The sequence below is a fragment of the Manacus vitellinus genome, unplaced genomic scaffold (genome assembly GCF_001715985.3).
Source record: "Manacus vitellinus isolate BGI_N305 unplaced genomic scaffold, ASM171598v3 scaffold_47_pilon, whole genome shotgun sequence".
NCBI lineage: Eukaryota > Metazoa > Chordata > Aves > Passeriformes > Pipridae > Manacus > Manacus vitellinus.
The window spans coordinates 6,214,092-6,236,175 of record NW_021940585.1 but is presented as its reverse complement, the minus strand read 5'-3'; the positions used below and the strand labels follow the sequence as shown (position 1 = coordinate 6,236,175).

Below are 22,084 nucleotides of genomic sequence, written 5' to 3'. Positions count from 1 at the left end.
TAAAAAAGAAAATGGCTCACTCTCTGGGAGTAATTTTTAATTTTTTTTTTAATTAAAAAAGTCTGAATAGAAACAGCTTCTGTTTCAGACTGAAGCAGCCACTTCACTGAAGCTAAAATGCCCCCCTCCCCGTGTGATTCGAATGGCGCGCAGGGACAGCGACGTCCAGCGATAATCAGCAAAGCGTCATTCCGCGGTGGTCTCCCTCTTAGGCCCCTTCCGCCCCCCCCCTCCTCCGCCGTGCGATGGTCTCTCCCGCCCCTCCGGCGCAGTAGGCCCGCCCCTCACATCAGTCACTCCCTTGCCCGCTGGCGATTGGCCGATCTGCAATGCCTTGCCCGAAGTGGCCAATGGCGGTGCTTTGCCCGCCCCGGAGTCAAGATGGCGCGCCGAGAGCTGCGGACGGGCGGCTCTGAGGCGGCCTGCGGGGGCCGCCGCTCGCTCCGCGCCCCGTCCGCTTCGCGCCCCGCCCGCGCCCGGGGCCGGCCGGCCGGGGGTCGCTCGCTCCCGCGCTCGCTGGCGCCGGCGGCCGGCCGGCCCGCCCCTCCCTCCGCCATGGGGCGGAGAGCGGCCGTCAGTTCTGGAAACGGAGCGCCAAGCTGCCGGGCAGGTGAGCCCGGGGAAGGGGTGCACGGGCCGCAACACCCACCCTCCCAGCTGGGGGATGTCGGGAAGGGGAGCTGGAGCCGTCCCTCTGCCTTGGGAAGGGGCTGTCACCCACGCTGGCTCTGGGATTGAGGGTCCTGCGGTACTTCCCTGCAAAGCTGGAGGGATACCAGGCGTTCCTATCCTGGCTGCAGGGCAGAGGAGCTGGCTGGGGACCTAGGGTTCCCCCCCTCTAACGGGGTAGATGCTAGGGGCACCCCAGGCTATGGGGCAGAGAAAGTTTGACGGAGGAAGGCTTACTGTTTAAGAGACAAGGGTAGGATCAGAACTGCTCACTCATCTGTAGGACAAGGCAGGCTGTGTGGGGGCTGTGGGGACGCCTGTGTGCTTCCTCTGCCCCATGAGAAACAGAATGGAGGGATCAGGGCCTTGAAGGCCCCTTTGGGGTGGCCTCAGAGCCAGGACTGGACCATCTTCCTTTCCACAGCTTCCTTTTTCCGAAGAAAGCTCATCCTTTCCTGAAGTCCTTAGAGGTATCACTTTGAGTGGCAGCAACTCTGTCCTAGAGGGGTGCCCCTGCCAATGCCAGTAACCCCCCCATTATCCTTCCTTACGTAGGATGTTAATTCTTCTACACCTTTACTCAAGATGGAGAACTTAGAGGGGCTCTCTGTTTGCACCTCCCCTCAGTTCCTCTGGCTGTGATGTCCTGGTTCCTGTCGAGGCATGCACGCTCACCCAGGGATGGGAGAAACAAGTGAAATGTCTGATTCGAGTGGTATTTAGGAAGAAGAGGCTGGTGGTGAGGAAGTAGATGCTCCCTATAATGTCTTGGGAGCAAGGCTGCCATGGGGAGAGGGGGTCTGCCTCTCTGTGAAGGCTCTCACAGGTGCTTTTCACATCTGAGGGCTCTTCACATTTGCTCTCGTTTTCCTTATGTGAATCCTGCCCTTCCCCTCCTAGGGTACACACACAATCTAAAACGCTTAGTTGGCTTTAAATCCTGCTAGACCACTTAAATATTTCTAATGTGCTTTCACTCATCTCTCTGTCAGTGTGCTGACTCCTTCAGGTTGGCTGGACAATCCGGGTCTGTGGCAAGTGAAGAGAAAGCAAGGAGCACTCAGCGTTCCTCCTCTGCTCCTCATGGGGGAGGAAAATGCTGTGCTTTCCCTGGGTTATTTTGTCTCCTGATTGCTGCTGTCTCTTATTTGAAGGTCTTGGATGTGCGCTCAGCTGATGGTCTTGGGCACCATCTCTCTTCTGCTTTGGTGACTTTTGAGCTTTGACTTGGAAAGCTCAAACCAGGTGAACCGGTCTGGGAGGCAGCCGGTCCTACCTAGACAATACACTCCATCGTAGAGTTTTTGGCAGTGTTCTCTCCTGCTCCTAACTGCCTACTTGGCAAATATCCGGCTGTGCAGGAGCCGTGTTACCATCCCCAAATACCCTGTGTGCCGGTTATTTCCAGGGACAGTTACCGATAGGTCTTGGGCAACGTGACCACAAAAGGTGGAGGTGGGATGTGCTGCATCCACGGTCGCTAGACAGGAAGCTTCCTTTCTTCTTTTTTGTCTGAGCTTTGAGAGACCTTCTCGTACAGATTCTTGGCTCTCTCCTTTCTTTACCCTGACAATCTGGCAAAAGAAGGCTCTGTAGAGATTTGGACGCTGTGTTAGCTTCCTTTTCCATGACACTTTGTGCATTTGGTCACTCAGTTGTATTAGCTTTCATTTGGTGCTTTTGATCCCTCTGAATTTAGGGTGGTAGAACTGGTAAATATTGTTTTGTCTTTCCAATGCTATCCTATAGTTTTTGCATTGGAAATTCTCTCCCCAGTGATTTCCTGAAGATGCTTTGGCAGGGTGGTCTAATGTGTTGTCATCTGTGATGTGGTGTTTATTTCCTGCTCTTTGGAGAAATGGGCAGCCAGTGTCTGGTTGGGGCTATTTAAATGCTGTTCTAAAAGGGGAGAAACAGTCTGCTAGAAGTAAATATGTTCTGTGTCCAAAGGGGCACTGAAGTTTCATGGATATGCTTTCTGTTGCAGTGTCAATAACCCACACCCTGTGATGATCTCGTGAGCAGTATAACACAGGTAGCACAGCCATTGTACCGTACACCGTTAGTCATCCATTGTACCAGATGCTGAACATTCAGGTAACAAAGAGCCTGTCCCAAAGAACTTAAACTGAGACTGAATGGGGGAGTTCAGTCAGTCTGGGAGCACAGTGTCAGCTTAGATCAGCACAAGATTCTTTGTTTGGGAGTGTCTGGGCTCTGAGTCTTTAAAAAACTGTTTTGGAGGTGGGACCCTCTGCCATTATATCAGCCATTGGCCGATTGCTTCAGAACCCCAGGAAAGAGTTTCCTCACCCAGCACTGGCTGTCACATCCCCTCCTCTCTCTCTAACGTGCATCATTCATTGGTCTCGTGAAGTTCAGGCCTTTGCAGGCAAATCAAAGCAGTTGCCCATTGGCAGCCTGTGGGTCTCAGCGCAGCGAAGAGCAGCGATGTCCTGGCTATCGCGAGACAGTGCGAGTTTGGTACTGGTTATGGGAAAGGCTCTGCTGGCTCCTTTTCTGCAAGGAGCTGCCACAAGTCATTGGGAAACAATGCTGATCTGGAGGGGTTGTTTTTCTTACTCCTGATTATCTGCTTGCTGTGGCCATCCATGGAGGTGCCTCTGCTTAATAGCTGTGCTGACTTCTGGATGCTCATTAGTCATCACACTCTATCCTACCACCCTGTTAGTGGGTAAACACAGCCTTTTCAGCACTTCCAGCCATGAGGGACAGGTGCTGCAGTGGTGAGCCCACTCCTTGCTGGGCTACTCTGCCAGGATCTCTCTATGCTGTGGTTGTTTCCAGTCTCTGCCCTGGATCTCTGCATCTCTTCCGTGCCAGCTGGACCTGTTGCTTCTGCCTCCTCCTCATCATCTGGTTCCCAGCGTGCTTTCCAGCTGTACCAGGCTGCCATCCCTCTCCTACACGGCGGGGCTCTGCTCGTTTTACTGCCAGGCACCATCTGCAGCTCCTAGAAACCAGACCAGCTCTATTGACCCACGAGGAACTTGTTTCTTGTGTACCAGCTCAGAATGGGCCTTTGTCTTTGCCGTGGGTCGCGGGACTTGTTTTTCAGAGATGGTTTTCCAGGGTGAGGTGGCTGTGAATAGTTGCCCAAATGGAGGTAATAACTCAGAATCCCTGTCTCACATCCAGAGTCTGCAAAACCAGCGATTAGCACTTGTCTAGTAGCTCCTCTCTGAGGTGATGTTCCCCATGCAGTGTGTGGAGCCCTCAGGCTCCTGTTCCATTAGCCCCACTCCACAGAATGGGGAGCCAAGGAACTGAGTTGTGGTGACTCATTTCAGGCCACATAGGAAGTAGTTGATTAAGCTGGGATTTGGACCCGAGTCAAACCACATACTGTACCAGACATTCCAATGCCCTAGCGTAGGCTATGATCCTGAGAGCCAGCATGGGGTTCAAACCCTCAAGTGTATTTGTGGAGGATCCCCAGTGTCACTGTCCTTCCCTGTCCCACAGGCCTTGGAAAGGTAAATTCCCAAAACTGGAAGTCCCCTCAATGGAAAAGAGAGTGAACATCAGCAGGGAGACTGAGACACGTGGTCACTTGGAGTGAATCGATGGCGCAGAAAAGAGCAGATCTAAAATCCCAGTTCAGACTGGAAAGGGCCTCAGAGTTTAAACAAGGCTTCTCTTTGCTGCTGCAAAGAACAGATCTGTATCTGAATGTGGGACTTTGGATCTAAGGCTTTTAAGTTAGAAGGTTTTTGAAGTTACTTTTGGTCTTATATTCAGCTCCTGAGAGCAGACAAGAATTGTGACCCCAGCCTAAGATGAGATTATTCGTGGGACCTCTTTTTGTAGTGTCTTGGGTTTGTTTTTTTTTTCTTTCCCCTTCCTGCAGCATTCAACCTGTCTATGGAGCACAGCATCCTCCCCTGGATTCCCAGCTCACCAAAAAGTAAGTGTTTATCTCCTGAAGATGCAGGCCACAAGACTTTGCAGGTTTTTGGCTGTAGTTCTGCAGTAGGTGGAGGTCTCTAGCATCCCTGGCATTGTGATATTGCAGCAAAGAGGGACAACAGTGGGGTGCTGTGCTGTCTCGAGTGCTATGAAAGCTTGCACGGAAAGCTTATTTGCTGTGCCCTTTATGGCCAGAAATCCGTACAGTAACAGCCCCATCAAAGGAGACAGACCTTTTTTTTTTTTTAGCAGCGGTGTCTGATTCTTCTGCTCTTTGGAGCTGGAAGAATTAAGGGAAAGGGAGGTAAAGCTGCCCAGCAGCTACAAGACTGGAGAACCGCAGCACCGTTATTGGCATGAAAAGTCAGAACTGATCTGAACTGGCTCCTTATCCCCATCTCGTGCTGTGTAGTGGTGAAAGTTCCCTGCTTCAGGTGGTGGACTTTGACTCTTGTAGCTTAAAAGTAAATGCAAAGGCTCCTCCTGCGCCTGAGGAAAGAACCAGGCTGATCTGGCTACTGGGAACGATCACAGCTGTATTGGGACTGTCCACGGGAGCAGACCTGCTCTGTCTAACCTCTGACATGCCTCTCTCCAGGTTGCAAGACTTTTTTTTGTACCTGTTTTCTGTAGGGTGGAGGAAGGCAAAGCTGGAGGAATTGTATTTGCCCTTTTGAGCCGGGAAGCCTGGCTTCTCTCCAGATGTCTGCTGCCACTGTGGCCTCCGTGACTGCTGTCAGAGCAGCTCAAGTTCTGCCTCCAGTGGGCAGCCCAGACAGACTTAATATATTCCTTAGGTCTGGGAGGAGGAACAGGGAAATTGGATAAAGGGATTGGCTGATTGGAGCCAGGATGTGGGGAAAGGAGACAAAATGGACTCATGTAACGGCATGGCTCTGATACTATTCCTCTCTGGCTCGCAGCTTTGTCAAGGACCGCTCCAAGGCCGGCGCATTGCCTATGAAAAACAAGAAGGCCTCCAGCTTTCATGAGTTTGCCCGCAGTACCAGCGACGCCTGGGACATCGGTGATGACGAAGATGACTTCTCTTCCTCCTCTTCCTCTTTGCAAACTCTGAACTCTAAAGTGGCCAAGGCCACAGCAGCCCAGGTTTTAGAGAACCACAGCAAGCTGCGGGTTAAACCTGAGCGGGCCCAGTCTACTCTCGGTGACATGCCCACCAACTGCAAGGTCATCAAGTCCAGCAGTGAGGCCCAGCTCTCCAGGACTTCTGGTAAGAGCTGTCTTCAGGGGCAGCCTCCTGCTCTAGTGCTCTCCTACTTGACCACTGAACTCAAGTGCTTATTGCTACTCACAGGGTATGGGCAAGAGGCTGTGACACAGCCTGTAAGCATAACAGAGGCTTTTTCTTCCTTGTAGTATCCTGTACTCCAAGCATTTTTAGTGGCCTAGTCTTAATGTTTCAGTGTCCTCTGCTTCTCAGTATCCTGCTACAGGCATGTCTGTCCAAGAGTATCCCATGTTCTGGGTGCTAAGGGAGTTTGGAGATCTGTTAAGTTCTTGCTTGGGCTTGCTCACTGTCTGCTTCCTTTGTGGCCTAGAGTGTGCTGCTCTTAGTAAAGATCTGGATGAGGTCCTGTTGACACCAGGTCGATACAGCTTGGGCAGGGAATTGGGCAGCATCAGCCCCTGCTCACTCTGCCTTGTCTACCTGTGCAGTGAAAGTAACCCAGAAGGTGGCGCTGGCAGCCCATTGCCTCCTCTCTCTGCACTAGCAATTAGCTTTGTTGCTATTTAGATCAGTGGAGAGCAGAGCAGATCTGATGGTCAGTTCTGGAATTCCCACAGCTGCTTCTGCCTTGTCACCTGTGTCCTGCCATGGTTTCCCATGTGCAGAGGGAAGTCTGATCCGCTTGCAACCGGGTGTCTGGATGCAGGAGGAAGAAAGGGAAGGAGAAATGGGGGGAAGCGATGGAAGAGCTGCAGCAGATGCCTGTGAACCAGCCGATCCATTGGAGTGGGCCAATGACGCTGTTTACTGGTGCTGGGGAAGAGAGGGGCAAAATCTGCAGTGGCAGGTCTCTGAGAGTGGCTAGAAGAGTGAGGAAGGGTTGGAGAGGTGCAATCTCCTTCCAATCACCTCAGTGCAGCATCTGGTCCTTGCAGAGGAGGCCTGTGTGCGGACCCCCCTTCAGAAGCAGCAGTCCCTTCCCCTTCGACCTGTCATTCCACTTGTTGCCCGAATCTCTGACCAAAATGCTTCTGGTGCTCCCCCCATGACTGTGAGGGAGAAAACGCGGCTGGAGAAGTTTCGACAGCTCCTTTCCAGTCACAACACAGACCTGGGTAAGTGTGGGAAAATGAGGGTGCCTCTGGGTGGGAAGGGGAAGGCAGAGGGGGCCTGCTGCCTCTATCAAGTTGTAATTGGCTCTGCTTCAGAGTGGAAAAAATGACTACCTGCAGTTGCACCAAGTGGGATGGTTGCACAAATCACTCTGTTGGCAGATGATAATGTGCCCCAGCCACTTCCTCTGTGTTCCTTATCATTCTCCATCTTGTATATGATGGTTGGGATCACTGGGGGTTGTTGGACTCTGCACAAGAACTGAGGTTCTGGCCCACTGGGGCCCCTGCAGCTACCAGTTCTGTGCCCGAGCTAAGCTGAAATCATCTCTACTCCCCTTGCAGCAGAACCACATGCCCAGTCATTGCTAGTGTGGGAACCTTCCTGGTGGCTCAATGTCTCCAGAGCCTGCAGGAGCAGACTGGGCTTTCCTCTCCTTCTAGGTACAGTGGTGCCTGGACGTGCCTAGGATCTAATCCATTGCCACCACTGTCCGTTTGCAGATGAGCTGAGAAAATGCAGCTGGCCTGGTGTACCTAGAGAGGTCCGGCCTGTGACATGGCGTCTCCTCTCAGTAAGTACTTGGAGCTCTGACACAGGAGTCTGGGGGGATTGTGCTGAGCCAGAGACCTGCTCCTAGACCTTCATGTGTCCCATAACCAGCTTTGCTCGTGTTTTATCTGTGCCCGGTCCACAGGCGAGCTCTAGGGTGTTTTTGATTGGGGAGTGTTATTGCTACATCTTCTTTGAGCTCAAAGCCCAGACTGGTGTGGGGAAATATGCGGTTCACTCTCACGAGGGAAAGTGAATCCAATGAAGTTGGGTTCCTCCAAGATCCATGAAGACGTCAGGCTCAGAAAGCCAAATGCCATGAAAGCTCTTTCCCCAGCTCCTGATTTTGTGTACCTGATATTTCTGGGTGCACAGCTGACTGGTAGGATTTCAAGGGATGGTTTGTGGTCAGGAACAGGGTCTGCCCTGATATGGGTTTTCCCGGTGCAGGGCTATCTTCCTGCAAACTCGGAGCGTCGAAAGCTGACTTTGCAGCGCAAGCGGGAGGAGTACTTTGGCTTCATTCAGCAGTATTACGATTCCCGGAATGAGGAGCACCATCAAGACACCTACCGACAGGTATGAATCCTCTGCCAGCTGTCCATCTTTCTGCCTTGGTTATGTCCCTTTCCTCTCTGTTGCCGCTGCTTGTCCATGTGGTTAGGGTGATGCTAGAACTTTCTCTAGCTGTAGCTCATAGGAGTCCTCTCCTTGGGTAAAAAGCACCATGTTTCTGTCCTTGTTAGTTTAAGCTTTCCCGAAAATGATCTAATAATAAATTTCAGACCCAAACTCTTTCCCAGCTCTGGCCACCTGCCTGCACCTGAGCATAGGAGACTGGAGATAAAACTGTAGATGATTTTCTCGGTACAGCTGTCATCTCTAGCCCTCACTGTGCTTCTCAGCAGGTGCAACTCTCGCTTGGTGGGATGCTGAGGCGCTTTAACCTGTGATGAGTTATTGTGGCCCCAGAAAGCACAGTTGGTGTGTGTAACCCACCCTCTTTTCCAGATCCACATTGACATTCCAAGGACCAATCCACTCATTCCCCTCTTCCAGCAGCCACTCGTCCAGGAGGTAAGGGGAAGTGAAGCTCCTGCTCCACATTTGCCGTGGGGCGTGTGTGTGGAGTTAGACAAGCATTTCTACTAGTGAGTTAGCTTTGTGGGGAAACTTCCCTGGGTCACAGCTCCTGATGCAAGTACCTGCTGAAACCGTCTGGTCTTGTCCCATATTTCTGAAAGACTTGGAGCTCGAGGGTTATGACATCATCTCTTCTGTGGCAAGATGTAGCCAAGAGTTGGTAAAAGACCTGAAGCTTTTGTTTTGAGACAAATTGGAGGCATTTGAACCCGAAGAGGAGATAGTTCTGTTTTACTTTGAAACGTTTTTTGTGCAAAGTGGTATGTGAGCAACCCAGCCGGGGACAGGTTTGAGAGATGGCCAAGAGAGCCCCTGTCCTCTTTGGAAACAAGCCCAGTGTGCACATGCGGTGTGTCAGAGCATGGTGTCCGTGAGGATGGGGCAATTTGGGAATAGCACGTTGGTTGTTGTGGGGGAGACTACTCTTTGGGAACTATCCCAATCTGTGATGTTTTGCTGGGAGTACTGTGCTAATACTTAGCTTTCCACCTGATGTTCAGCAAAGCATGCTGCTCTGATAAGAGGCAGCCCTGTCTTGTGGATATTAAGCAATGTGGTTCTTGAAAAGTTGAGTCTGCTTTTCCTCAGGCAGCGGCTTTGATGAGGAGTCTCGACTGGACTGTCCTGTTCACTGAGAGCGGGCTGGAATATGTGGGGGATCTGTGGATCATACAGAAGTCTCTCCTGGGACTTTTATGCTTTTTACATTACCTGTATTGCTATAGAAAAGCCTGTCAGTGCATGGTCTCCACTACCTGAGCTTAGCAGTTATGCTTTTCTGCCTTTGCTTTGTGCATGGCTAATGCAGGTACATGCTTTCCCTCGTTCTTCCCTAGATTTTTGAAAGAATCCTGTTTATCTGGGCCATTCGACACCCAGCCAGCGGCTATGTACAGGGAATCAATGACCTGGTCACTCCATTCTTTGTTGTGTTCCTCTCTGAGCATGTTGGTAAGTTACATTTGCTGCTTGAAGCACTCTTGACGATGGTGTTTGAAATGGTGTGAAATGCTGGCATGAGGAGGACTTGTCTTGCAGGAGGAGGGGGTGATGTGTTCTTCCTTCAGAGTGCCTGTGCCAGGTTGGAGATGCATCTTGACCTCTTACTGTATCTCTACTTCCTGGTTGAATTGGCTTCAGTTTGATAATCTTGCTGAGCCCCACAGAAGTTAAAGTGCTAAAAGTGGGTTTGCATTTGAATGTGCTTAACAACATTACAGTTTGGAGGAGAATGGGGTCTTTTAGGCACTGAGGGAGTTTAGGCAAAGCCCTGGTATACAGAGTTGCAGGAGGGTCTTGCTCTCAAAGCTTGGACTTGGAGACAGTTCTTGCTCTAGGAGGAATGAGTGAAGTATAAAGAGACCCTGCTGAGAATGTAAAATAAGCTATTTAAGTAAGGATTCCTGTCCCTTGCTGCTAGTACAGGTGTGTTTCTCAAGCTGAGAGATTCAGAAAGCGAACTGACTTCTTCCTGCTGCTTTTGGATTTCTTGTCAGCCTGTGGCTTTTAGATGGAGATCAAGTCCTCTCCACCCATAGCGTTTTTGTTCTTTCTCCATCTCTAGCTGTGTTTTGGAGTTGATGTTAATGCTGGGATGTCGTAATCCCTATGTTCAAAGGCTCTTAGTTTTCACTGTAAATAGAAGGAAACAGGAATGTATAGGACTGTATGACTAATACAGTCATACATTCATAGAGTCATACATTCTGTCCCATTGTATGACTGTCCTATACAATGGGACAGAAATCCCATTGAACAAATATTTTTAAGGTTTGATCCAAAACATGTTGAAGTTGGTGAAAGCCTTCCACTATCAAGCTAAGGCTTTGTAAACTAGTACTGATCTGCCTCTTCTGAGGATATTGTGAAGAGGTAAGCCACCTTACTTTCCACTGTGACAGTCAGTGTGCTCAGGACCGATCCTTAGGAAATGCTGTTGCTCCTTGCAGCCTGAAGGAGAAGGCACAAAATGCTACCAGCTGGAGTGAATTCCCTTTTGTGGGAGGTCAAGAGCATTTCAGGTCTGAACGGGTTCTCTTTGAGTGGCCTCTCCTGTGCCTTATTGCTTGAGCAGCATCGATGGCACATAGTCCTCATGGAGGCTCAGGATTGATTTATTGGGTTAGCAGTAGAGCTGTGCACAGTGAGTTACCTATGTAAGAAGGGAACTGGTCTGAAGCATCAGAGCTGCCTGTGGGTACCTGGTGTGACTTCTTGCATTCCTGTTCCATGTTGATTGTCATGGCTTAACTCTCTCTGCATGTGGCATCAGAGTTCATGCTGCGTTGGCCCTGTCCATCACTTTGCTGGGGTCATGCTTCTCACCATCTTCCAAGGCTGTTTTCACCCCTGATTGAAGCTTGCTCTGTGGATGTGACCTTCCTTTTTCCAGCTATCTCTGAAACTTGTGTTGGAGAAAATCCTCTGCGTGAGACCCGTTGAATAGAATTTGGCCAAGCAACATCATGCATCACCCTTATGTCCCCAGAGCCTGCGATTTAAAAACCAGCCTTTTGGTCACAAACTGTCTTGGTGGCTGCCTGCTCCCTAGCCCTCACTCCAGAAGGAATGACAAAAACGACAGTGCTGTGGGATCCCTCCCACAGTTCCCTGGGGAGCTGGGCTGGGTTCAGGTCATGGCTGACAAGTCTTTTGGGATTCTTAGCCTTTCACCTGAGTTGGAGAAGTAGGTCAGTGCATGGGTACTGCGATCAGTGCCAAGCACACCTCTCGCATGCACAGAGTGTTGTAGTCCTCTTGCAATGCTTTGGCTTGATAAAGCCCCTCTGTTTGTCCCACGCGCTGCCTGGTGTCCCCCATCTTCCTGATGCTCTTCGCTCTCTGTTTTGCAGAGGAGGATGTGGAAAACTTTGATGTGACAAACCTGTCGCAGGATGTTTTGCGGAGCATCGAAGCTGATAGCTTTTGGTGCATGAGCAAGCTGCTGGATGGGATACAGGTGAGCCTCTGGGACCATGGAGATTTCTCTTCCCTTGCTGGGGTAGCAGTGTGGTTGTCTTCTCTCCCTGTCTGGGTGAGTGTTCTGCACGTTCTGGCATTAGGGAGATTTTGCTACTTCACTGAGCTAAATCCATTAGTAAAATCCTGGGGAGATGGATGCTGATGGCACTGTCCTGACTAGGGACTTCACAGTAGGCAGGTGATCCTGGTGCTCAAGAGCCATGTCTCCTTGGATCATGACAGTCTCATCTCCCTGTCGAACTGGTGGTGATCTGGTTCTGATCGTTTCTAGCTGTTGTTAAAGCTGCTGCTTCTGACTTGTGGCCTCTCCCCACAGGACAACTACACCTTTGCACAGCCAGGGATCCAGAAGAAAGTCAAAGCTCTAGAGGAGCTAGTCAGCCGGATCGATGGTAGGTGACAGGGGAACCTGATCATGTTGGCTCTTTTGTCATAACAGCAGGAGGCCTTCTTTTTAAGTAGTACTCTCTTTGTAAGTAGGGCAGGGGTAGACACTTGCTTACAACATGTATGGAAGCATGGTAGGGTGGGGTCAACCAGAAACTTCCTGGTGACAGGATTTGCTGGCTGGGTAGCACAGGGTGAGGAGTGGAGGAGTTTGGGAGAAAAAGGTCTCAGCCTGGAAGTGGGTGAAAACCAGTGTGTTCGGAGCAGTGTGCAGGAACTGGGGCACTGTGGTCCCCAGGTGTGTAAGTGAAATGTGCTGTTTCAGAGCAGGTACATAATCACTTTAGGAAGTACGAGGTCGAATACCTGCAGTTTGCCTTTCGCTGGATGAACAACCTTCTTATGAGGGAGCTGCCTCTTCGCTGTACCATCCGCCTCTGGGATACCTACCAGGTACACAGGTTTCCACTGACTTTCCTGCTGGGCATGTCACTGTGGGGCCAATTCCCTGTACATGAGAGGACAGAGGTCTTCTGGCACCAGCTGGGGAGATGAGGGAAACAAAGCAGTGTGGCCCCAGGACATTTATAGTGAGTTGGGTGATGGGTGACCCAGTAGGACATTATCCAGGGAAGTCATTCTCCAGATGATGCTGGAGGAGCTGACCCAGAGTTTTGCTCTCCACAGTCGGAACCAGAAGGATTCTCACATTTCCACCTGTATGTCTGCGCTGCCTTCTTGATCAAGTGGCGGAAGGAGATCCTAGATGAGGAAGACTTCCATGTAAGACACTGAGGTTGAGGATAATTTCATGGGGGTAAAGGAGAGGGAAATGCTCTAATTGGGAGCCCAATGTGGACAGTCAGCTGTCATCTCAGAGCTGACTCCAAGATCATCTGGTCTCAGGAGCTTTCCTTAAAAGTAACTTTTGAGCCTCAGTGGTAAGGACAGAGAACTGAGCTGTTGGACAGTTCAAACATCACATACCAGCTCTTCCCCGCACCTGAGCTCTGATCACATGAAGTGATTGCCTTCCTGTGTCCAGCTGTAAGCCTATAATAGCACCCTTTACCTGAAGGGGCTTGGAGGCATCTGAGGTGCTTCAGTGATTCAAATCTAGACACAAGCACGTCTTAATGCTGTCTCTGAGCCTTTCAGACCTATGAGTGTGGTGACCAGAGCTGCTCCCTCTGGTCGTTCCGCCCCCAAGCCTGCTCTGGATCTGCACTCTGCCTTCAACCTCTCCAAACTAAGCATCTTCCCTTCTTTCAGGGCCTTCTGATGTTGTTACAAAACCTGCCCACAATACACTGGGGTAATGAAGAAATTGGACTCCTGCTCGCTGAAGCCTACAGACTCAAGTACATGTTTGCAGATGCCCCCAATCATTACCGCCGATAGGTGCCCAGACTTGACTCACTCCTCTCTCCCATGCCCGCTCCGTCGTCCTGGCCCGATCTGATCACTGTGGCATTTTTGTCATCCCAAGTCCTTGGACACTCCAGCTGGGAGCTGATCCTTGCTGTACAGAGCTCACATCAACTCTTAACTCTTAACGTGTGCCTGTCTGCCACTCCATGCGCCTGGATGTGCCATTTTGATGACTGTCAGTATTTTACACCGTGCTGGAGGCTCAAGCCAGGAAGGGAGGCCTTAAGGGGCTGGAGGAGACCATGGAGGGAAGGTTTACAGATAAACCGGAGCTGAAGATGCAGCCTTTCTGTCCTCTCCACTCCCTGTCCTGGGCTTGTCTGCCTCACGTTAACCTGCACCACGTGCGCTACCCCATCTGCTCCTTTCTCTCTTCTGACACTGTTTGCGCCATCTCCCAGACGAAAATGCCTTATCAGAGACCTGCCTGGCCGGAAAATCCTTCCCCACGAGGGTGGCAGGGCAAGAAGTTTCTCTCAGGGCCTACCTTCGCTCCGAGGGTCCAGAGACCCCAAGCACTTTGTGGGTTCACAAGAGAGTCCCTCATGCCTGCCCTCTCTCCTTCTCTCCATCCTCTTCACCTACCTCTCCCCCAGGGCAGCAGGGCAGGCATGACAGGGGCGATGAGCACTCCATCCACATACAGTTCGAATTATGCGTGCCAGCTTGATGGAACTTTTGGTGACTGATGTTCTGTGAGTACAGCCCCCTCCAGTGTGTGGGGGAGGTGCAGGGCGGGGCTGGTAGGGGAGCAATATCTCCCAAAAGCCCCCACTCCTCCGGGGTGTTCTGTGTATATTGTGTTCTTGTGTATATGGGTCAAAGATGTACAATATATGTCTTCTCTTTGTAGCAGATTTTATATTTATAATGTGCACCCCTTGTTCTCCCCATCCTCTCCATGCCCGAGAAGGATGCCTGACTGTGGTGTCACAGGGCTTTTGGACCACTCTGGAGGTGGGGGGGTGTTTCAGACCTGCAGGTAATGTCTGTCCCAGTATGTGCTTGCAGTGTTGGGTCTGCCAGGAAGAGGTGCCATAGAAATACAGATCTCAAGGCATCCCCTATAGACAGAATTTGGGTGGTTAGAGGAGATGGGAGCTCCCAGCAGGAAGCAGGGCAGAGCTGTGTCCAAGAAACAGGGTATCCAGGCTCATCAGCTGCTGGCAAGTGCCTCTCTGAGCACTGCAGGGTGGAGACCTGCCAGTGCTGGCTGGCAGGACTCTACAGGGAGGAATAATCCTGGATCCAGCACTGGCTGTCCCTGACGCTGTCCAACTCTGTGGACACAGCCTCCCAGGAATGGCAAAAGGATCTGGCTGGCCTTTCTGCATCTGCTTTTAAATCAGGCAGGCTGGGAATGTTTTAATGCACCATTTTCTTCCCATGGGCAGAAACCATCTGCCACGTGTGAAAGGCTGGAGTCAGGAGGGCGTGAGGGTAGGAGGGCATTAGGCAGGAGGCCCAATCTGGGCCACCTTGGGTTTCTCCCAGCACTCCTGCTGCGCCATGAGGGCTGTCTTGGTGCGGAGGCTCTTGGTCCCTCTACTTTCCATTTCTGTTCCCAGTGGAGAAAAAGCAGGGGGCAGCGAGGCAGGGGCCCAGCATGTGACAGGCACAACCTTGTTGCCAATAAAACTCCAAACAGTATCTCAAGAAATCACTTTCCTAACCTGGAGTTGTTTCTCTCAGGCATTTGTCTGTGTGTACCTTTTGTTGTTTTCTCTGAGAAACAGACCCGGTGGTCCTTAGTTGAACATGAATTAAAAAACAAAAGAAAAAAACCAAACGAACCAAAAAAAACCCCACCAACACCCAACCCAACAGCAAAAACATCAACACAACTCCAACCATCAACTGAGCTGTGTGGGTCAGGCAAGTGTTTGCAGTGCACCACTGCCTGGAGGAACATGAGCCTGTGCAGGGAAGGAAAAGTGCATCTCAGGGAAGAGAGACAATGCAAGAGCCATGCTGAGATGAGAAACTCTCCCCAGGCACGTGACAGGTATCAACCCAGCTGCAGGGTCTGTCCTGCTGCCTCCACATCCCATCTGCTGGCAAGTCCCACCGTCCCTGGTCCAGCATCACCAAGAGATGTGATTCAAGCCCCAGATTGCCAATTCCCATCTCTTCGGGGCTCTCAGCCAGCTTCCCCATCAGCACGCTGCCGTGCAGGGCTCAAGGTGGGATCGCACCCTGCAGCATCTAGCCCTGTCACCTCATCCCCAGGAGATGGTCAAGGACAAGAAACCCCTTCGTGTTTCACTTCCCCACTGCTCTTCGCAGGCCTTCCGCCTGCATCTGGGACAACTGAGATGATTAAAAGCCATCACAGTAAGTTCTAGATTTCAGGACAACACTAGCAAGGAAGAACACTTCTTGAGGGTAGCGTTTTGGTTTTTTTCATACATTAGAACATTTATTTCTCAGAGAGAAAATATAGTCTCAGACAGTCAGATTATAGAAGGTAAAATTAGGTTTTTCTTTTCTTTACAAGCATAGATTTTCTTATTACCCTTCTTATACCATCTGATATAAACAATTCTAGAAATCAAATAAACTCACTTTCTACAATAAATAGAGCAATCTGTGCTTTACAGCAGACTGACAGTAACATTTAGGTTCCGTAGCAACAGCAGGACATTAGCCAATTCAAATTCTAAAATGTAATTTAAAAAAAAAAAACAAACAAAAAACAAAACAAAACAAAAAATCAAACCAAACCAAACAAACACAAAAAAAACCACCTCCCAAGACCTTAAAGCATATACACAGGTCACAAGTCCACAGCTGAGCTACCACCTAGAAAAGTGTATGTTCCTTTAAATAAATTACACTGTGTGCATATAAAAGACCCAGCAACACAACTGAGGACTTCAAGAATAGTGACAATAGGTCTGAATAATTTAGAACATTTTACAACTATATACACAACATCCTTCCCTAGCCACACTCCATAGGTGTTATTATCACTATAAGTATTTTTACAAACCTATGTCCTACCTCTATATGTTGCAGGAATCTTAAAATTCCTTCAAATGTGGTTCCATGCCCCAGTGTATAAGAAGTGGCATTTTAAAAAAGTAGACCAAATAGAAATGGCAGTGATTACTCCCCACTATTCATTATCATTCTCTTTAGTATGAAAAGGTTAAAAATAATTTAAAAATATTGAGTTAAAAAGCAAAGTGATATTCAATCTACAATCTTACTTTGCACCTTTGGTTCTTGAAAATGGGAAAGCAAAAAGAGATAAGCAACAGAACAGATCAGAGAAATCATAAAGTCCTTGGCTAACAGAAAAGATTTTGCCATCAAGTTTCCAGACATCAGTTTGTCCCTGTGTTTTGCAATGCAAACACAAAACAACAGGGATTGTCTGCAGAGCTGGGTTTACTTGGCTTTGGATGAATGACAACGCTGGAGACCCACACACCAAGGAAAGGATATGTCTGCATGGGAGAAGGGGAAATGGCAAAATGGTTGTGTGCTTTCGTTAGCACTTGGTTTCAACCCGAACTGCATCAGAAGAAAACATTAAAGAGACAGAAAAGAGAGAAGAAAGGAAGAGGAGCCTTACACCAAATGTGCATAAACCAACACAAAAGATGTATCTCCCTCCAACCCTGATCAACCTCAGTACCTGCAGAGCTGCTTCAACTCTACTTAGACACCTTCAAAATTACTTTTACTTCTTAAAAAAAAGGAAGTTATCCTTGCTTAGATTCTGTACTGCACAGTCATGATATAAAATGTAACAGCAGATTCACAGATACAAAATAAATTTCTAGGACATACATATACACACAGATCAGGTAATCTGCTTTTCATCTTTAAAGCTCTGTGCATCTGTGCATGTAACTGTGTGCAGCAAGGGGGGGAAAGGTCATCAATATATCTCAAGCTTTTCTAAAGGCAATGAGAGAAATCTAAACATGAAAACACTATGTACATAGGCAGGAAAATCATAATGTGAACTCCCAGCTATGATTTTGTGGGGTTTTTTATATGATAGGACAATATCATTTAAAGAAAAATGAAAAGGCCAATGATGGTTTGGGTAAATTTGGCACAAGAAAGTCAAGTTGGGATTTCCGTAAAGGATCCTGGTTCTGTTACAGTGGTGGCAGGTTCCCAGGAACTACTCCAGGCTAGCTGACGACTTACAAACCCTGGCAGCACAGGGGAGGCAGGGGCAAGGGAGGGTGCATGAGGTCCAAACATCCAAGTGCTGCACTCTGCTCACTGCATCAACTCACCTTGGCTCCTATCACCCGTCAGCTTTTGCTAACTACCTTACTCCCAGCCCTGCAGACTACACATTTCCATCTCTTGCCAGCTCTTCAGCAGACACATTCAGAAAGAAGCTGGACAAGTTTTTTTTGGCACATTTCAGGGTACTTTGAGGACTGCTGAAAGCTGCCGGGAACGGTGTTCCCCTGCCAGTCAGTGCATGAGATGGTCCACTCTGCCAATGCAGTGAGCACGAGGTCTGGGGGGAAAACGAGGTCCAGTCACCCCAATCCTTTACAGGTAACTGGATGTAATGAAGGGATGGTCTCCATGCACTCGGCTCATGTGGATCATGGCTCGGTCATATGCCACCTGCACAGACTTGCGGATGCTGGTTTTTCGTCCTTCCATCATCTTTAACTTGTCCACTGTGTCATCAACACCAAGGGGATAGACTTTGTCACGTGGAAGCCACTGCCTGCAGTAGAGAGTGCAAAGACCTGTCACCAAGGGTATCGAGAGGGAAAATGGGGAAAGAAGAGCAAACACCTGGAGGCCTCTCACCCTTGCAATATCTGAGCAATCAGCAGGGGTGCGACTGCTTCACTGTACCTGGCTCATTCCTACTGCATGGCTGCTACAGGCCAAGGACATTCTCCCATGAGTTTCCAGGACATGGCCAAGTACTCCAGCTCCTCAAGCTTTCCCCACATATCTCAGCAGCCATTAGTCACTGGCTGTTATCGCCTCTCCAGGAGCAGTTACACTTATGTAATATATTTGTTTATCATTAACACCCACAATGATGCTACAAATGTTTAAATGCCTGCATTTGACATAGAAGAACCACCTGTAGCCAAAATGCCTTCCAAGCACAGTCTTCTCTCTCCTTGGAGTCCTTACTCAAGGCTTTCAATGCTCCTTGGAGCTACAGGGGAAACTTGGAAATCCCTGTACCACAGAGCAGAAAATAATACAGGGGCTTCCATGGTGGAAAGTAAGTTTTTATCCCCAAGCAAGTTCTGTCTTGTTCCAAGAAGCTGTAAGCATTAGAGGTTAGGTGGGTACAACTATCTGAGTATCACCCAAAACCAGGCAACTTCCAGTTGACATGTCCAAAGCCCAGGCTAACCCCAATGGATGACTTAAATTGCAAATGCCTTGTCTGTAGCAGGTTTTTATTTCATCCAGATTAACCAGTACACTGAGAAACATGCCACCTATCTCTCTTAATGAAGTTCAGCCCCTAGGAACTCAACCTCAGCCACTGCTAGCGCAGTTCAAAGCATTTCCCAGCCAGCCAACATGGGCGATGAAGGGCAGCTCAGCTTATCTTCACCACAAAGATGAGGGACAATTTCAGTGTTTGTGACCCTTCTGCAACATCATTGAAGTCAGTAGAAATTTAGGACTTTCCTGAGGTGCCTTATCTTCCCACAAACTACAAACAAGGCTCTAAGGGGCCACTTAAGAGTGTAAACATACAGCAGAGCTTGTATTCAACAAGAGCAGGGCAAAACCAAGGAAATGCTTATTTTTGTTGGAAAGGCAGTTTCAATTACAAGCTTGGATTTAGGTTTTTCAAAATGATGACTACAGCATGGCACTGCCATTGATTTTCTGCTAAAAATCATTAGTACCTCTTTGAGGAACATGCTCCGTATCAACTAGTTCTGGTAATCAGGAACAGTGAAACAATGCAGTGTTCTAATAAAAAGCCTCAGGAGTTTGTCTCTTGACACCTCTTTTCCCCAGAGAACACAGAAATACTTCTCAACTTCCCAAGCAGATGGCATATACTTTCCCTTTGCCTGCATTGCACCTTGTCTCCATCTCTTTAGATTGCATAAAACACTGCTGCAGCCCCAAAATGTAAGGGGAAACCCTCTCCCTTGCTGCTTTACCCCACTATGTGTTTGGCTCTGCTCTATTCCCAATAGTGTATCTTCCCTCCAGCCCTGACACCACCTTTGGGCAATGTTCACCTCCTTCCTCCAGCCTCTGGCCCTTCCCTGATCTCATGCTTCACTACTCTTCCAGGAATGCCAGCAAAAACCTTCCTCAGGAGACTAAGGAGAAGGGCTCTTGAAACAAGGCTTCTTTTTAAATTCCTGATACATTATTTTATAAAAGCAGGAGAAGGAAAGGTAAGCCCATCTATCTTCTGTTCCCACAGCATCCCAACAGTCCAGCATCTGCTCTATCTGCAGTATAAGCTCTCTGAATCTGTGATCCCAGCTGCACACTCCTGTGTGTGACAGCGTATTTGCGTGGTTCATGTTCCCATGTGGTAAATTCAGTGGGCTCAGCATGTGGCTGTCACCTCTTCCTCTTCCAGTATAATTCTCCAATTTTACAAGTTTCCCATTGTTTCATGCACAGATTTCAGAGTCCTTTTAGTATTTTTAAGGCACTTCACTTGTTTATGACTTATTACATCTGGGTGGTTTATTGTTACCATGTGAGCATGGTTGGCAATTAATGCTAAAATCAGCAGATTCAGTCTGTCTGAAGCAGAACAACAAAGGCCTTGAGATATTTCACATGCTTTGAACCTACATGCTTACACCTACATTTTCCATCCTAAACAAAGGTCTTGATTTGAAAACTGCAGGTACTTAGCACCTCTGAAAAATCAGCCAAGTCTAAATATGAAATAAACTCAGCATTTTAAAAATGTTACCCTGGAAATTTCTGGCAAATCTTTTGTGCAGCATTGGAACAGGCTGCTTAGTCTGCTAGTGTTTTAAAGTCAAGTGCTCTCTGTAATTCGCTGCAAATTAACTCTCAGTGTGCCTCAGTATTTTCTTGGTGATGTGACCCTTGAGTGTAGGATGCTGGACTGTTCACTGTGGAACTGTGAGATGTTGTGTGACTGGGCCGGGAAAAGCAGGCTGTCTTCCTTATTTAGACTCTTCTTGACTGCTGCATGTTCAAATTCTCCAATTTGCACGTAATATCATCATCATAATCCCTGTGTGCTCCCATATTTCAAAGATTACGTTAAATCTTCCTTCTCTGCAACGGCACTCACCACAGACCTGTCTGCACACACTCACCAGGTTCTTTTGTTGTCAAAGAAAAGGACAAGGAAGAGCTTTTCTCCTGCCTCTGTCTGCCTCTGCTCCCCCAACTTCAACACATCCATGGGCGGGACAGGGATGGGGACTCCATTGTGAAGCAAACCCTCACGCGGCATCTTGGGGTCGATTATCTAGTGAAACAGGGAAAGGATATTTAAGAACAAAATCCTTTCAAGTACTGAAGAGAAGGCATTTTTTTTTCTGTTCTTTCAGTCTATCCAAGCTAGACAAATAAGTCTACCTTGGATGGTAAGCAAAATTGCTTGTTATGTTTCAGTAGCTCTTTCTAAAAAAACTTCGTCCTCGAGCCTTCCCCTGTAGAAGGGAAGTCAGTCAGTTCGAAAGTCAGGCATCCAATCTTAAAAAAGTGAAAGGATCTAAATATGTGGTTCCGTGTGGCTGTAGATGCATCTACACTAATTGGTAATTCAGTACAAACTCAGTATTGTTGTGTTCAGCAAACATCTCCCTCCCTCACTTCAAAATGATACAATAAATGTAACAAGACTGCTGTACTCCACAGGCATAACATGATTTCACAACAGCTCCATTCTGGAACAACCCAGTTGACTTGAGTGGCATTGCTCAGATTTACACTGCTATTAGATTAAAATCAGGCCCAATATTCTGAGAGAGTTGACAAGCAGTGCTGGCTTCACCAAGCTAGGGTAACACAGACTATAGTAATTTTGAAGAGAAGTAACAACAGATGCATCAATTCTCCCCAGTGTCCAAATTGTGCTATGTGATCACAGGAGGAGAACAAAACAGCAAAAGGTGGATGCAATACTCCATCTATTCTTCTTTGCCTCCTAAGGTCTTGAAAAAGTAGATTGGCTTTGACATTGGCCATCTGTAGTATGAAGGACACTTTACCACCACAACAGGCTGTTATTAAAAAAAAAAAAAAAGCCTTTTTTGGAGGCAGTCTCAGTGGTTAAATGCATTCTAAACCACAGTTTAACTCTGGCTGTAGCCACACAGACAATTAAAAATGCTTTGGTTGGCCAAGATGGCTAGCAGATGCACAGCTGTTCCCTCCTCTGAGCTCCCACTTGGAGTAAGAGTATAGATGAGCGTCACAATTCCAGCAGAATCCGCCGTTTTTGATGGCATCAGAACTGTGCTCAGTCACGGCCAGGCCTGCACACTGTGTCAGCTTACGCCCAGTCTCACAGCAATGCTGCTTGGATGTAGAGACCCCTCTAATTTCTGTGATGGCCACTTTCTTTTAGCCCTTACAATTTGTCAGCAGTCACAAGAGCTGTCTGTCCTTGCCATCTGAACCAGAAAGGTACTTAAGGGCATGGCTGCAGCCACATGGAAATTACATGAAGCAGAGATGGCAGGAAAAGCCATATCTCAAGAA

The 22,084-nt window shown here is 48.6% G+C and overlaps 2 protein-coding genes across 9 annotated transcripts in view; one reads left to right on the top strand and one right to left on the bottom strand.

The window, feature by feature from the left end:
• Positions 1–637: 637 nt before the first annotated feature.
• Positions 638–15,460, top strand: TBC1D22B (TBC1 domain family member 22B). Of its 2 annotated transcripts, XR_003916069.1 has the most exons (13): positions 638–4,597; positions 5,523–5,833; positions 6,727–6,906; positions 7,408–7,478; positions 7,907–8,035; positions 8,468–8,533; positions 9,436–9,550; positions 11,452–11,558; positions 11,898–11,973; positions 12,294–12,421; positions 12,656–12,751; positions 13,241–14,659; positions 14,847–15,460. XR_003916069.1 is itself a non-coding variant. In XM_029962544.1 (12 exons), the coding sequence occupies exons 1-12, from the start codon at positions 4,470–4,472 to the stop codon at positions 13,367–13,369; spliced, it is 1,536 nt and encodes a 511-aa protein (XP_029818404.1). In that variant the 5' UTR covers positions 638–4,469; the 3' UTR covers positions 13,370–15,460. The 2 variants fall into 2 exon arrangements, 1 of the variants encoding a protein (XP_029818404.1); XM_029962544.1 differs by having other exon boundaries at positions 13,241–15,460.
• A 330-nt stretch (positions 15,461–15,790) lies between these two features.
• The window catches only part of BRPF3 (bromodomain and PHD finger containing 3), a 33,884-nt gene continuing 27,590 nt past the window's right edge, over positions 15,791–22,084 (bottom strand). For 6 of the 7 annotated variants that reach the window (XM_008934274.2, XM_018079699.1, XM_018079700.1 and 3 more), the window contains 2 exons: positions 20,692–20,846; positions 15,791–18,110 (listed from right to left, as the gene is read on the bottom strand). In XM_008934274.2, the coding sequence (XP_008932522.2) occupies positions 17,927–18,110; positions 20,692–20,846 (339 nt within the window). In that variant the 3' untranslated portion in view covers positions 15,791–17,926. Of the gene's footprint in view, positions 18,111–20,691; positions 20,847–22,084 lie in introns of those variants that run through there. The other variant, XR_001921569.2, reaches the window with a different exon arrangement.

What these genes read in the sequence shown, in the direction of transcription:
- TBC1D22B (XM_029962544.1), top strand. Translation starts at nt 4,470, where the DNA reads ATGAGATTATTCGTGGGACCTCTTTTTGTAGTGTCTTGGGTTTGTTTT. An exon ending in CAGTCACAACACAGACCTGG is followed by an intron (nt 6,907 to 7,407) that starts GTAAGTGTGGGA and finishes GTCCGTTTGCAG; the next exon opens with ATGAGCTGAGAAAATGCAGC. An exon ending in AGCAGCCACTCGTCCAGGAG is followed by an intron (nt 8,534 to 9,435) that starts GTAAGGGGAAGT and finishes GTTCTTCCCTAG; the next exon opens with ATTTTTGAAAGAATCCTGTT.